The sequence below is a fragment of the Garra rufa genome, chromosome 16, assembly GCF_049309525.1.
Source record: "Garra rufa chromosome 16, GarRuf1.0, whole genome shotgun sequence".
Taxonomy (NCBI): Eukaryota; Metazoa; Chordata; class Actinopteri; order Cypriniformes; family Cyprinidae; genus Garra; species Garra rufa.
Window position 1 is genome coordinate 33,840,498 of NC_133376.1, and position 14,933 is coordinate 33,855,430.

The 14,933-nt window shown below is 34.6% G+C and overlaps 2 protein-coding genes across 2 annotated transcripts; both read left to right on the forward strand.

Annotated features, from left to right (window-relative positions):
• The first annotated feature begins 103 nt into the window (after window positions 1-103).
• il2rgb (interleukin 2 receptor, gamma b) lies at window positions 104-7,562 on the forward strand. Its single transcript, XM_073820539.1, has 8 exons — window positions 104-499; window positions 908-995; window positions 1,610-1,785; window positions 2,643-2,782; window positions 2,864-3,008; window positions 3,085-3,181; window positions 4,811-4,895; window positions 5,778-7,562. The coding sequence occupies exons 1-8, from the start codon at window positions 412-414 to the stop codon at window positions 6,057-6,059; spliced, it is 1,101 nt and encodes a 366-aa protein (XP_073676640.1). The 5' UTR covers window positions 104-411; the 3' UTR covers window positions 6,060-7,562.
• A 220-nt stretch (window positions 7,563-7,782) lies between these two features.
• c16hxorf65 (chromosome 16 CXorf65 homolog) lies at window positions 7,783-11,263 on the forward strand. Its single transcript, XM_073820322.1, has 6 exons — window positions 7,783-7,807; window positions 7,995-8,081; window positions 8,926-9,048; window positions 9,599-9,664; window positions 10,843-10,958; window positions 11,177-11,263. The coding sequence occupies exons 1-6, from the start codon at window positions 7,783-7,785 to the stop codon at window positions 11,261-11,263; spliced, it is 504 nt and encodes a 167-aa protein (XP_073676423.1).
• Window positions 11,264-14,933: the final 3,670 nt, after the last annotated feature.

A 14,933-nucleotide genomic window follows, 5' to 3' on the forward strand; every position in this document is an offset into this window, starting at 1 on the left:
TTAGTTATTTTTTAAATGATTTTTGTTTGTTGTTCAATTTTTTACATTTTCCCATAAACTGTTTTTTACACTGGAGGAGCGTATAATATTGTTACAGACTCAGGTGGTGCCGCTGTATTATGCAGTGCTGTCTGTTTTTGACACATTAAGAAAAAAGCTGTTGTTTATCTATAGTAATGCATTTTAATTAAACACAATTATTATTAGAACATTTCAGATTACAGTACTTGCTAATAAAAAATGTATACCTATTTTTTCCTTATGGCTTTGTTCTATGACAATGAAACGGTTTGGTTGCTTATCAAGATATTTATTCTTGAGGATGCGGAAGTTGGGGCAAGCACGCTGTAGTGAACATCCTGTGTAGTATTAGACCACAGTCATTTGTTACTCAGACGCTCAGAGGAGAGCATGACTGGCATTCATACAGCAAGACTATATTTTGGACTTTTGTTCTTAATTCTGTCCTTTCAACTCTGCTGTTCAGCAGTTGATCTGAGTAAGTATGCAGTTACACTCAATATTGTACTGAATAATGTTTTTGTGCTTATTAGTGTAATGAACTAAAGGTAAGCAAACGTTTATGAGTTTTCACAAAATTGGAATTATAATTCTTACTTTAAAAAAGACTGCATATGAGAGGATTCTGAATGTATGTTTGGATTTAGTTTTGGTTTTTAAAGAGACGAAAAGTTTGAGAGTTGAGTTTGGATGGTTTTAGTGGGGATTTCCACTGTTTTTCTCTTGTATGCCATTTGTGTGTGTGATGTCTGTGATGATGCTCTTGAGGTTTGTGATTATGATACTGATTAGTTTTATGTCTACGTGGTTTGCGGGAAACTGAATTTCAGAAGTAATGTAAAAAAGTTATTAATGAATTGTTACATGAATGACTGTTTGCCTGTAGGTGTGCAGTGCAAGATCATCAATGTTGAGTATGTGGATTGCTTCTGGCACCCAAACACATCAACAATGAACTACACTTTCAGCAGCAAGTAAGTCACAGCCCATTTCACTCACCTTCCCTAATATTATGTGTCTCAACTGATTATATATATATAGTTTTTTGAAAAAGCATTTTCTGCTCATCCAAGGCTGTTTATTTGATTAAAAATACAGAAAAAAACTGTAATATTGTAAAATATTATTGCCATTTAAAATAGTGGTTTTCTATTTTAATATACTTTAAAAAAGAATTTATTCCGGTTATGCAAAGCTGAATTTTTAGCATCATTTCTCTAGTCTTCAGTGTCACATGGTCCTTCAGAAATCATTCTAATAGGCTGATTTATTATCAGTTTTGAAAATGGTTGTGCAATTTTTTTTTAAAGTACATTAAAATAGAAATGATATATAATATTACTTTTTTCTGCATTTTTTATCTCAATCTCTCTCTCTCTCTCTCTCTCTCTCTCTCTCTCTCTCTCTCTCTCTATATATATATATATATATATAATGTGTGTGTGTGTGTGTGTGTGTGTGTGTGTGTGTGTGTGTGTGTGTGTGTGTGTGTGTGTGTGTGTGTGTGTGTGATGAATAGGCCTATTGTTTTGTGGTAATTTATAAATTAGAGATAATATACTTGTTTGTTTGTTTGTTTTCTCATCAGATTTATACATGATGATCTCCAAGACTGTCCAGAATACATAATTAAGTACAATTACACTGTAGGCTGCAGATCTCCTCTCAAAAACCCTGATCAGAGGACACAAAAATTTGATACACATGTATCTACTGACGGAAACCACACTATTTCAAAAACTTTTGATTCCCTCCACAGAAAAGGTAAGAAAACAAACAGATTTACAATGTTTCAGTGGTCTCTCAAAGAATGCTTGTCAATGCTTGTGCACTGCCCTTCAAAAATTTGGGATCAGCTAGTTGCTGTTTTTTTGTTTTGTTTTTGCATTGTTAATCAAAAACGACAGTAAAACATTTGTAACATTACTAATGCTTTTAATTTTTAGTAAGTGCTGTTTTTGTGAGCTTTTTATTTATCAAAGAATCCTGACAAAATTGATCATGTTTCCACAAAAATATTAATCAGCACAACTGTTTTAAACATTGCTAAAATACATTTTCCTGAGCAGCAAATCAGCATATTAGAATGATTTATGAAGAATCATGTGCACTGAAGACTGGAGTAATGATGCTGAAAATACACTAAAATAGAAAATAGTTCTTTTAAATGTAGTAATATTTCATAATTTCACTACATGTTTCTGATCATATAAATGCAGCCCTTGTGTTCATAAGAGACTTTTTTGAAGACATAACAAAATCTTACAAAACCTAAACATGCCTTTTGAATTATTATTTCAAACTCCACTTATCTTTTGTCAAATATTTTTTTATAACGACCAACAAACCATAGGCACAGATTTAAACTATTCAGTAGTTCTAGATCACTCCGCACTCTCCTTCTTATCATGTAATAAAATAATTATTTTATCTCCACTTAATTATTTATTTGGTAAGTAACCATGTTAAAACTGAGTACATTTAGTTCCTCATCACCCTATTAGGATTTTTGTTATAATCTCAGCAGAAACCTTATAATCCCATATTGCATTTTGAGTCTGACATATTTAATTCCTTCCAAACCTGCTCATTTGTTTTTGTTTGTACATGTATTTGTTTAGTGCAGCTAAACCAACCCTATAACCTCTCATTGATGTGGAATGAGCAGGACGGCACACTTTCACTACAGTGGAACAGTAGTTCCCCTCTCAGAAAAAGATGTGTAGTCTATATGGTGCGCAACCAGAAAGACACAAGCCAGGTGAGACAAGAGATGTCATAAGATGACCATTTTACATTCAAATTACCTACTGTCTAATTTTTATCTCTTTTTTTCTTCCAGTCCTCAAACGTGACTGGAATGTCATTCAGTCTGTCTCAGGTCTCACAGAACAAGCCCTATGTTTTCCAAGTGCGGAGCACTGTTCATGATAACTGCGGTGCTTCAGATTTCTGGAGTGACTGGAGTGATCCAGTGGAGTGGAGCAGTAAGTGAGGGACATGGATGGATTTGCTTTCATTTGTCTTCTTACAGTTTTTCCTCATTATGTTTCTGTTATCTAGGGAACATCAGCACACAAGACTGGTGGCAGGGGTTGTTTGGCTTTCTGTTATCCCTTCTGCTGCTTTCCCTGTGTTTTTTGTTGTGCTATTGTGAGAGGTGAGAGATGTTTAGGGCTTAAAACAAAGTTTTAATTTATTCATTTTTCATTAATTCTTTAAAAGAGCCTATTATGCCCCTTTTTACAATATGTATTATAAGTCTCAGGTGTTCCCAGAATGTGTCTAAGTTTCATCTCAAAATACCCTAAAGATCATTTATTATGTCATTTTGAAAAAGTCTATTTTAGATAAAAACAACATGCTGTTTTTGTGTATGGCTCTTTAAATGCAAATGAGCTGCTGCTCCCTGCCTCCTTTTCCAGAATAGAGCTGTGCCTTTACAGCTTGTACCTCGGATGCTCTGCTAAAAAAAACAACTGTTTGCTTTTGTATATAACGTTGAAATCATGCGTTTTAAACCATATGTGACCCTGGACCACAAAACCAGTCTTAAGTAGCACGGGTATATTTGTAGCAATAGCCAAAAATACATTGTATTGGTCAAAATTATCGATTTTTCTTTTATGCCAAAAATCATTAGCATATTAAGAAAAGATCATGTTCCATGAAGATATTTTGTAAATTTTCTACCATAAATATATAAAAACTTGATTTTTGATTAGTCATATGCATTGCTAAGAACTTCATCTGGACAACTTTTAAGGCGATTTTCTCAATATTTAGATTTTTTTGCACCCTCAGATTCCAGGTTTTCAAATAGTTGTATCTCAGACAAACATTGTCCTGTTTTAACAAAAAAATATATCAATGGAAAGCTTATTTACTCAGCTTTCAGATGACGTAAGAATCTCAATTTCGACAAATTTACACTTATGACTGGTTTTGTGGTCCAGGGTCACATTTTAGTGTAAACGTCTAATATACATTTTTCAAAGTGCACACAATCGAAACATGCGCAAAGAAAACAGCTGTCACATGGCATGCGAGAACTAAACTAAGCTTTCTTTCATGTCGTATTGCACTTAAACTCTAAAATACACTCTAAGTTACAAAAGCAATTGGTTATGTCTGTAAAGTTAAAAAGCTGGGAAAGAAATCATGTTTATATGTGGCAGCAGTGTAATATACAGTAAATAAATCAATAAATTCACTGCTTTTCTGTCTCCTCTGAGGCTGGGACTCTTAATAATGTTCTGTCCTCATCTGTGCAGCCAATGACCGAACAGTTAGAGTGCTTTGATTAAACTTTTGCCATGGCGTTAGAACTAGTACACTGTTGTTGCTTGCTGAAACGTGCAGATTAAGGGGTGATAATATTATAATAAGATCCCCTTACCACGTCACTGTGGAAGCAAAATCTGACATGCTTGTTTATTCACACTTGCAGAAAAAGCCTTAGCAAAGCAAAATTACTGGGTTGTCCTTTTTCACGTTTTCTCGGTTGGTAGATGTATTAGAGATCCAATTATGGCACTTAAACACGGGAGAAGTCAGATTTTTGAAAAAGGTCATCTATAAGATTTAAACACTTATAAGATGCCACTGTGCGCTCCCTATGCATTTATACTTTGAGAACAAATTAATGTATTGTGTTCCATTTAGTTTATGCCTTAAATTTTACTTTACTTGGTCTTTCAAATGTTCCTTAAAAAGTCTTATATTTACCTTCAGAAATCTTGGGTAATAACAATGATTGATATTACTTATATAATTCATTTATGCACAGGAAAAAGATCACCTTACTTTCAGTGGTGCCTGACCCTAGCAAGAACCTACAGGATTTGTTCCATAAACATGATGGAAATGTTGAGGTATCCACTCTTTTACACTCCTACTGTATTCCTACGAACTCATTACAGTGGTGGCCAAAATTATTAGAACACTAGTATTTTCACCAGCTAAAAATGGTTTAAAGTCTGTTATTTCTATCTTTTGCTGTAGTGTGTCAGTAGGAAATATCAGTTTGCATTTCCAAACATTCATTTTGCCATTAATTGTAATAATCCTGTGGGATTTTTGTTTGCACATGGAGTCTGACAACAGCCAATGCTCCACACAGAGATCTGATCTCATCATCATCCAGTCTGTCTGGAATGACATGAAGAAACCGAACAAAAGGAGACAGACTAAACCCAGAAGAGCTGTGGCGACGTCTCCAATATGCTTCAAGAAACCTACCTGCAAAGTTTGTGTAAAAATGCTGTAAAATGAAGACGCTGTCAAAAATAATGTCATAAATATATTTTAACTTCTATTAACTAAATTAAATCAACATTTGGTGTGACCATCCTTTGCGTTCAAAGCAGCTTTTGCCCTAGGTGCACTTGTGCATAGTTTTTCAGGTAGTTTTGCATTTCAGTCTCTTGAGACGTTGCCACAGTTTTTCTGGATTTAGTCTGTCTCAGTTTGTTCGGTTTCTTCATGTCATTCCAGACAGACTGGATCAGATCTCTGTGTGGAGCATTGGCTGTTGTCAGACTCCTTGTGCAAACAAAAATCTCACTGGATTATTACAAGTAATGGCAAAATGAATGTTTGGAAATGCAAACTGATATTTCCTACTGACACACTACAGTAAAAGACAGAAATTACTAACTTTAAGCCATTTTTTAGCTGGAGAAAATACCACCACTGTATGAGTAAATGTGCTCTTCCGATTTGGAAACACTGTAAACCTCTCAATATATTCTCAGAGCTGGGTTCACATCTCCAGAGAGCTGAAGGAAGCCTTTGAGCCTGACTACACAGAGCCGTCCTGTGACGTGTGCGAGGTTATGCCCTCTTGTGACACCAGTCCCACACCTGTGGCCAGTCCTGCTTCTCAAACTGACAACTGTGATGAACCAAACACTGAAGAAGAGCATGTAGATGAACCAAGCACTGAACAAAAGCGTGCAGATGAACCAAATGCTGAAGAAGAGCATGTAGATGAACCAAGCGCTGAAGAAGAGCCAGCAAAACAGCAGAGCTCATAAGCCAAAGTGGTGTTAAAGTTAGTTCACCCAAAAATGAAAATTCTGTCATTAAGAACTCACCCTCATGTTGTTCCAAACCCACAAGACCTTCGTTCATCTTCGGAACACAAATTAAGGAGGAGGAGGTGAAGTGAGGCCAAGTATGGTGACCCATACTAGGAATTTGTGCTCTGCATTTAACCCATCCAAGTGAACACACACACACACCGTGAACACACACCCGGAGCAGTATTAAGATATTTTTGTTGAAATCCATGAGCTTTCTGACCCTCCATAAACAGCAGGTCCTACCACGTTCAAGGTCCAGAAAGGGAGTAAGAACATTGATAAAGTTGTCCATGTGACATCAGTGGTTCAATCGGAATTTTATGACGCTACCAGAATACTTTTTGTGCACAAAAAACAAAACAAAAATAATAATACAATTACGGTTGAACCATTGTCACATGGACTATTTTTTCTCTGTCTTTGGTACCTTTCTGGGCTTTAAACATGGAAAGACCCCTGCTGTCTATGCAAGGTCAGAGAGCTCTTGGATTTCATCAAAAATAGCTTAATTTGTGTTTTGAAGACGAAAGGTCTTATGGGTTTGGAACGACATGAGGAAGAGTAATTATTGATGGAATTTTCCATTTTGGGTGAACTATCCCTTTAACCATTCTAATGTTTTCTTTTGCACATTTTTTTTCATTCATGTCTCATTTTATGCAAGTTTATGTGTATGTAATTGTCGACATTTTCCAATCAATATTACAGTTTATGTTGACCAAAGCTGCTTTTATTTGATCAAAATACAGAAGAAAATTGTAATATTGTAAAATATAATTATATTAAAAAATATTTGACATGTAATTTTTTTTCCTGTGATGGCAAAACTGAATTTTTAGCATCATTACTCTAGTCTTTAGTGACACATGATCCTTCAGAAACCATTTTAATATGCTGATTTGCTGCCCAAGAAACATTTGTGGAAACCATGATACATTTTTTCAGGATTCATTGATAAATAGAAAGTTTAGCATTTTTGGAACAACAGTTATAAGAAATATTAGTCTTAACTGTCACGACTGTAAGTGCTGATCAATCTATTGTGTCCTTGCTGAATAAAAGTATTAATTAATTTTAAATAAATAAATAACTGACCTAAACAGTTGAACAGTAGTGTAAGCCAACCTTAAAAATACATGAATGCCTTATTTAAAAATATCCAACCAATGACATTTATTTTAAAGAATACAGAACACTGTTACAAGTGTTTGGTTTTAAATTTTGTTGGTTTTTAATTATAAAACAATATATTTATTGTTTCAAATGAAGACTACAAATAGTTGTACACTTTGAGTTTGTGAACATGAAGCAAACTAACACCATAAATCCACTAAGAATATTTTGATATCCACTTCAAAATGCTTGACAGCTTTTAATTTGTATTGTGTGCACATAATGATTGATACAACTGCGATTTCATTTTTGGTGACATGTTGAATGAATATGTAATAAAACTTGTATATTGTGCATATTATGCTACCGCTGTTTTTTCTTCCCCTAGTTTAAATGTGCGTTTCTGTCATTCTGATTCCATGACATTGTGACATCACAGTCTTGATGATTATGTTACTCTGTCTGCTGTGTCACTAATTTCTTAGCAGGGCTACAGCAGACAGCATCTTAAAAACTCAACAGCAGCCAGTGAGGTGTCAAGTTTGAGTTCTATTCTGCCACAATGTTTATTTGCATCAAACACGGAGGTAAGGATCTCAGTCATATCTTTAATTTAAAACATGTACTAAATTGCTTAAATATCAATGCAATATCAGCATTCTATGTTTAGATCTATCTTAACTGACAAAATGCTATCTGTGTACTCAAATTTCTATTTGATCTCTTCATGTAAATGACAAGAAGCTGATATTAATGTGATGCTTGTGTATTTAGATAACAACCAGTTCCTGGTTAACACCAACTGTCCAACTGTTCTCCTCATTAAGTACATAAAAGCCAGGTTGGGACTTGCTGAGTCAGGTATGTACCATCTCTTGAGGGTGTTTTTTTTTTGACACATAACCAGAAGCACATAATCAGTCAAAGTGTATTTATAATTCTTTTCCAGTTTAATAGAATGTTAAATATGACGTGATTTTTAGAAGACTAACTTTTAAGGATACTTCCGGTCATTTCTTAATGCTTCTGTCATTCCAATTCTGAACATTAAACGACAAAGAAATTATTTTTGTCACTGTAAGGTCTTTTTAAGTTCCACCGCTCTACTTTCACACAGTTTTTCTGTGTAAACACTCGCTAGACGGAACTGTTTGGCCGCGTCTTTTGCTGGGTGTCGCTACGCTCATGATAAAATAAGTTTAACTTATTTCGACACTTTGAGTTTGAGTTGGTTATTCTACGAATTCCAAGAAACGTGTTCCATGTGACTGTCCCCATATCTTAAAGTAGCTCAAACCTGTACTAGACATTCTAGAGATCTCAGGTCAGAGGAGGTTGAGCCCAGCGTGCCCCTCAAACCCGGAGTGACCCCGGCGCAGGAGGTCACGGATCTCAGGCGTTAATATTTCACACTCTCTTAGCACATACTCGTACAACGGTGTCTGATAACATCTGTGGCATGTAGTAAGGGACGTTACCTAGGATCAGCCCATCGCTAATGGAGAACTCATTACCACTGTCATTAACGCTGTCCTCCTCCCTAAAGCGTCTGCTGCTCTTCTGTGCGTGCAAAAATGTCGTAAAGAGACCGTAAACACGTATTGTATGACAGTTTTGACACGTGTTTGAAACAACATCCCTTGAGGTTACTCATCCATATCTGTGTGTGTGTGTGTGTGTGTGTGTGTATGCATCTGTGTTTCAGAGCTTATTGACCTGTGTGATGAAAGAGGAGTGCTTAAATTCCTCTTCCTGCGTCAGAATTCACAGGAACCTGCCCGTGGACTGCTAAAGGCTAAAGAGTCTTTTATTGTTTGCATTATTAAGAGTGAGTATTTATTGATAAGATTAAGAAACAGTTCAATAGAAAATGAAAATTCTGTCATTAATCACTCAACCTCATGCTGTTCCAAACCTGTAAGAACTTCGTTCATCTTCAGAAGACAAATTAAGATATTAAATTGATATTTTTGTTGACACGCATGCGTCATGGTACTCTCCTGAATGTGCGGCAAAAACTGAGACAGAAGAGAAGAAATTATTGAATTAAGTATTCTCGTAGCTTCATGTTATTTAGGTTGAACCACTGATGTCACATGACTATTTTATCGATGTCCTTACTACCTTTCTGGGCCTTAAATGTGGTAGTCATGTTGTCTTTGCAGGGTCAGAAAGCTGTTGGATTTCATCAAAAATATCTTAATTTGTGTTCATAAGATGAACAAAAGTCTTATAAGTTTGAAAATGATATTAGGGTGAATTACTGACAGAATTTTCATTTTTGGGTTACTCTTTCAGCTGATTGCTTCTATATAGTTTGACACAGTAAAGGTAAATGCAAGGTAACGGACAAGGGTTTTTCATATTTGTGTTTGCAGGAACATCTGATGGGGCTTATACCTCTGTCACATCACTACTATCCAGTGTTGACTCTGCTATATTAGGTAACATTGCATGTACACTGCAAAAAATGTTCTTAATCAGTGTTATTTTTACAAAAATTACTTGACGAACAATTAAAAAAAAGATAATTATTTTTTTCAGAGAATATTTCTAATAATACTTTCATTCATAAATAAAATACATAATATTATTAAATCTTAATATTTATAATTTTTTTATATAATATAATAATTTAGTATACACTACCAGTCAAAAGTTTTTGAACAGTAAGATTTGTAATGTTTTTTAAAGTAGTCTCTTCTGCTCACCAAGCCTGCATTTATTTGATCCAAAATACAGAAAAAGCAGTAATATTGTGAAATATTTTACCATTTTAAATAACTGCTTTCTATTTGAATATGTTTTAAAATGTAATCAAATGTGTTTAAATTTAAATTTCTATCATCATTACTCCAGTCTTAAGTGTGACATGATCCTTCAGAAATCATTCTAATATGCGAATTTGCTGTTCAAGAAACATTTATTATTATTATTATTATCAATATTAAATGTTTATAATCAATATTTAATAAAAGTGATGATAAAAATATTTATAATGTTACAAAAGATTTCTGTTTCAGATAAATGCTGTTCTTCTGAACTTTGTATCCAGCAAATAAACCTGAAAAGATTCTACTCAGCTGTTTTCAACAGTAATAATAATAATAAAATCAAATAAGAGGATTTCTGAAGGATCTGTGACAGAGTAATGATGCTAAAATTCAGCTTTGAAAACACAGAAATAAATTACGTTTTAATTACATTTTAAAATATATTCACATGTATAATTTTAAATAGTAAAAATGTTTCAAATGTTTACTGTTTTTGCTGTACTTCAAATCAAAAAAATGCAGGCTTGGCGAGCAGACGAGTCTTTAAAAAAACGTATAAAATCTTACTATTCAAAAACTTTTGACTGGTAGTGTATGTATATATATATATATATATATATATATATATATAATTAATTTATTCTATTCTATATGTAGTGAATTAATGTTTAGGTATTTTTACTGTAAAATCAGGCAGAAGTCATTTTGTTCATTTATTTATTTTTCATTTTTTTCTGTATATCACTTTGAATTACAATTTAAGTTCAGTTGTTTGCAGCAGTTGCATTGTATTATGCATTGCTTTTACACTATTGTTTGTTAATGTGTGTAATGTCTATGTCTTCCAGAGACCCTACAGACTCAAATTGACAATCTTGAGAAAACTCGTCTGAAGCAGCTTCACATTGAGGCTCGTACAGCTACATCGGAGGAAATCAATGCTCAAGCTCTGTCTACAAAAAACGTGAGTCTTTCAGAGCCACATCTGAACCTCTCAGTTCTATCTTATTCATTCACTGCTCTAACCTTAATATCATTCAGCCTAAAATTCAGCTACAGCAGCAAAAAAGAAATTTACTGTGGCCAGAAAACATACAAGTGACACAGTTATATCCATTATGGGGGGCACTTCGTTGTTTGTGATACAACAATCTTGTGTATTGTTTTCATGTGGCTCAGCAGACTAAAAAGCGCAAGAAAGTTACACATGCAAATGCCCCTGATGAAGAAGTCCAGCGCCACACGGGGGACAGGAAGAGCAGGAACTGAACAATCAGCCTCACATCCGAGCATTCAGCGTTCACGCTCATTTATAATGCATTCAAATTACAGATGTTCATCAGAAATGTTACTTTTTTACTTGGTGATTCAGGAAAGTTGCTACATTGATTTTATAACATTATATAAAACTCAGGGACTATATCTTCCAGAAAAAGAATGGAAGACAAATAGGAAGGTATTTCCTTAATAAAGCAATGCTTCATTAAAATGTATGTCCTCTATCTGCCTGTCCGCCCGTCTGTTCATCTGTCTGTCCGTCCTTATTTGTGTGTTTCTAAAAAAATGTCGGAATTTTCCACTGGTCCCTTGAAATTAAGCAACAGATGAGGTCATCGTCTTGCCTGTGATTGGTTAGTATGAATACCTGTTTGTTACCAAGCTTTTCCCAGCCGGGTGCAAATTGAGAGAGAATCTAAGATGGAATATTTATAGATTGGTGTGTGTGCGTGTAGTTACCGAACACACTTTTATGCTTGGATCTATATTTGGTAAGCAATCAACCTGTCTGAATTCCGCCGGAGTGGGTGTTAACTGTATTTTTGCAATAAGTTTTATGTCAGAGACCTGATGATATCTTGAAATATAATTCAAGATCAGTATCTTGTTTGTGTCTCTCTCATCCACGCAGCTGCAGACTTACAGCAAAACGTACGTAGGCCCTGCAGATGCAGGAACTTTATGATGTGTTACTCAGCACATAGATTTTTCCTTTTCAGCATTTCACCAGAGCACAATGTGGGCGGAATGCAGCCATTAGACAGGAACGAGTGGGTGAGATACCAGTTAGTGGTTTTACTGTCTATGGCCATTTTAATCTTTTGTGACATCCTTATGTTGTACATCACATGTGCGCATACCTCCTATCTGTGTTGTTTTTTTCCTTTAAAGCCTTGGTTGCAAAATTTGGAAATGTCAAATGTCAGGAACGTGTGTATAAAAAATGATAGTCATAGTGTATGATGAGATTGAATGTGATTGACAGCACTGAACTGAAACTGTCTTACTGGCCTATATTACAAACTGCAGCTGTCAGCTTGCTTGTGGTCAATGCTCTACTTCCTCCTTTGTGAACTTTATCTCTGTAGATATTTTTATACGGCCTTTTTTTGTAGATTTAAGTTATTTTAACATTCTCAGATGTTATTGTGTTTATATATGTATACAGTAGGGGTTTTGTAATGAGATGTTAATTGAGGGTGCTGGTATAAAACGGAAGTGTCGTGATAACATTTGTATACATGTTCTTATTGTATTTTAAAGCTTTATTGGACATTATCAAAGTTAAATAAACTGTAATCCCAGATCAGATGAGAAACTACAATTTTTATATAAATGTTAAAAAAGAAATAATGCATAAGTGCAACTATTCAAAATGAAGTTGTATAAATTGCCCCCTTGTGGCTGTACTTTAAAGAAACCGCAGTAGGAGTGAAAATAAAAGCATATCCTAATATGTTAAAACATACAGTTTTAGACTTGCATATCATATGTTTTTCATTATTATTATCTGTTCTTTTATTAGAAAAAAAATATTGGTTGTATAGTTTAACATATTCTTTATCTTCACTGTGTCATATTTATAGCTTCAGAGTCTTCTTCATGGGTCATATTTCATTCCAAAATAACGTAAACTTTACATTTAGAAAATAAAGCCTATTTTTAGGATTTCTTGAGTTTATTTTTAAGATAATTAATCACATATATAAATCTTACACCTCACTGTAATCATTAAAAACGCAATCCACCGTATTTTTCAACGAGGAAGTAAGCCTACGATGTTTCCGGTTCATTAGACACATAACGAGAAGAATAACAACTTGCAGTAAAAGGTAATAATGTTTGCACTACAAACCATTGTGTTGATAATTAAGTTAATACATAATAATGATATAGTAAGACACACTAATTTGCAATATCAAGCAGCAAAACAAGTTTTGTAAGGCTAAAAATGGCTGGACGCGAGACCGGAAGCCTGACGCATAAAGTTTACAAATGGCCACGCCCACTGTCACGGGAAGAAATAAGGTGGATATATTTAATAATATGCACTGTGGTACATTTGTAAAATAACACTGTTTAATACATTGCTTCTTTATGCATTGGTTTGTGCCATTGTGTGTATCTAAAGTCTTTTCAAAAGTCTGTTATTCACTGTTAACCCACAAACACAAGTCCCTTCTCCTTGTGGGACAGAGGGTCTTATTTTTTAGGCATTCACTGCACTCTGGGTCACCCTCAGTACTTATGATGCAGTAACTGGCACGTTTGAGGGATCTAGAAGAGTGAGGCAGCTGAATCGACTGCTTGTTCTGTCTCAGATAGAGTAAAAGAGGCTCGTATTTGTTTACAGTGCACCCTCCATTTAGGATACTTTGATTAACAAAACAAAGTGTGAATTGTGCAACATAGAGCCAGGAAGTAAAGGATTTGATATTACACAAACCATTCAATTTCATAAATTATGTTTTTGCATTAAAAAGACTGCTGTTTGTTGTATCAGATAGGCCTGTGCATCCAGTTTGTTTTCACAATGTGACATTTCCTTCACTGCATCACCGCTTTCATGCAGAGATACAATAGATGTTGATGTTGGCGGATATAATGTGATGAATATGTTAATTCTAATCAGCGTCTTTGCCCTTGAAACTGGAGGAATAATTGGCCCCTAATTACCATATAGACACATTCGTGAGTTAAACAGTGCATGTCAGCAAACACTCTTGATTACAAAAGCAGAAACCGTACAACACATTCTGTCCCGTTTGTTGCATTTTGCTCAGATAATCAAACAGTGATGAAAATCAAATACAATATTTGTTATTGTTGCAACCCTCCACCCTCCCAAAAACATTCTATGGCAAGATTTTCTTACAAACATTAATGAAAAATCAATGGGGTCAGATCTGATGCATGTTTCTACATCCAACGCAAATCCACTCAGTTTAATGGCACAGAATTGACTGTATTCCAAACACTAAGACCTTTTCCAAAACAAGAGCTCCATTCATTTAGTTTGAGAGATGACGGAATGAGTCCAGACAATGAAGGCCCGAAGGCTTTTGTTAAGTCACTCTGACTTGAGGGCAACGGAACTGGAAGACATCACTTGTTGAATAAGCACTTTTGTCATTTTTGTTAAGAAGACGCTCTGTAATAAAGCATATGAAAAAGCTGACTCACCTTCTCTTAAACAGCCTCCATTATGTTATATGACAGTGTTTGCTCTAAATCATCTTTAAATTAAAAGTGAGTATATTATTACGTCATATCATCCTCTTTATGATACTTACAGCTCATAATGTGCCTCCGAACTCATTCTGAAACTCCAAATATGGTTTTATTCAATGTTTTAACTATTCAGTATTAGCCAATAAAATATGTGACCCTGGACCACAAAACCAATCTTAAGTAGCATGGGTATATTTGTAGCAATATAGACAAAAATACATTGTATGGGTCAAATTGATCGATTTTCTTTTACGCCAAAAGCTTTAGGATATTAAGTAAAGATCATGTTGTAAATTTCCTGCCATAAATATATCAAAACCTCATTTTTGATTAGTAATATGCATTGCTAAGAACTTCATTTGAACTACTTTAAAGGCTATTTTCTCAATATGTAAAATTTTTTGCACCCTCACGTTCCAGATTTTCAAAT

Excerpts from the sequence above, each read along its gene's own strand:
- il2rgb (XM_073820539.1), top strand. The coding sequence starts at position 412 with ATGACTGGCATTCATACAGCAAGACTATATTTTGGACTTTTGTTCTTA. Across the intron at positions 996-1,609 it reads AACTACACTTTCAGCAGCAA|ATTTATACATGATGATCTCC; the intron begins GTAAGTCACAGC and ends TTTTCTCATCAG. Across the intron at positions 3,182-4,810 it reads TTGTTGTGCTATTGTGAGAG|GAAAAAGATCACCTTACTTT; the intron begins GTGAGAGATGTT and ends ATTTATGCACAG.
- c16hxorf65 (XM_073820322.1), top strand. The coding sequence starts at position 7,783 with ATGTTTATTTGCATCAAACACGGAG. Across the intron at positions 7,808-7,994 it reads TATTTGCATCAAACACGGAG|ATAACAACCAGTTCCTGGTT; the intron begins GTAAGGATCTCA and ends TTGTGTATTTAG. Across the intron at positions 8,082-8,925 it reads GTTGGGACTTGCTGAGTCAG|AGCTTATTGACCTGTGTGAT; the intron begins GTATGTACCATC and ends TCTGTGTTTCAG.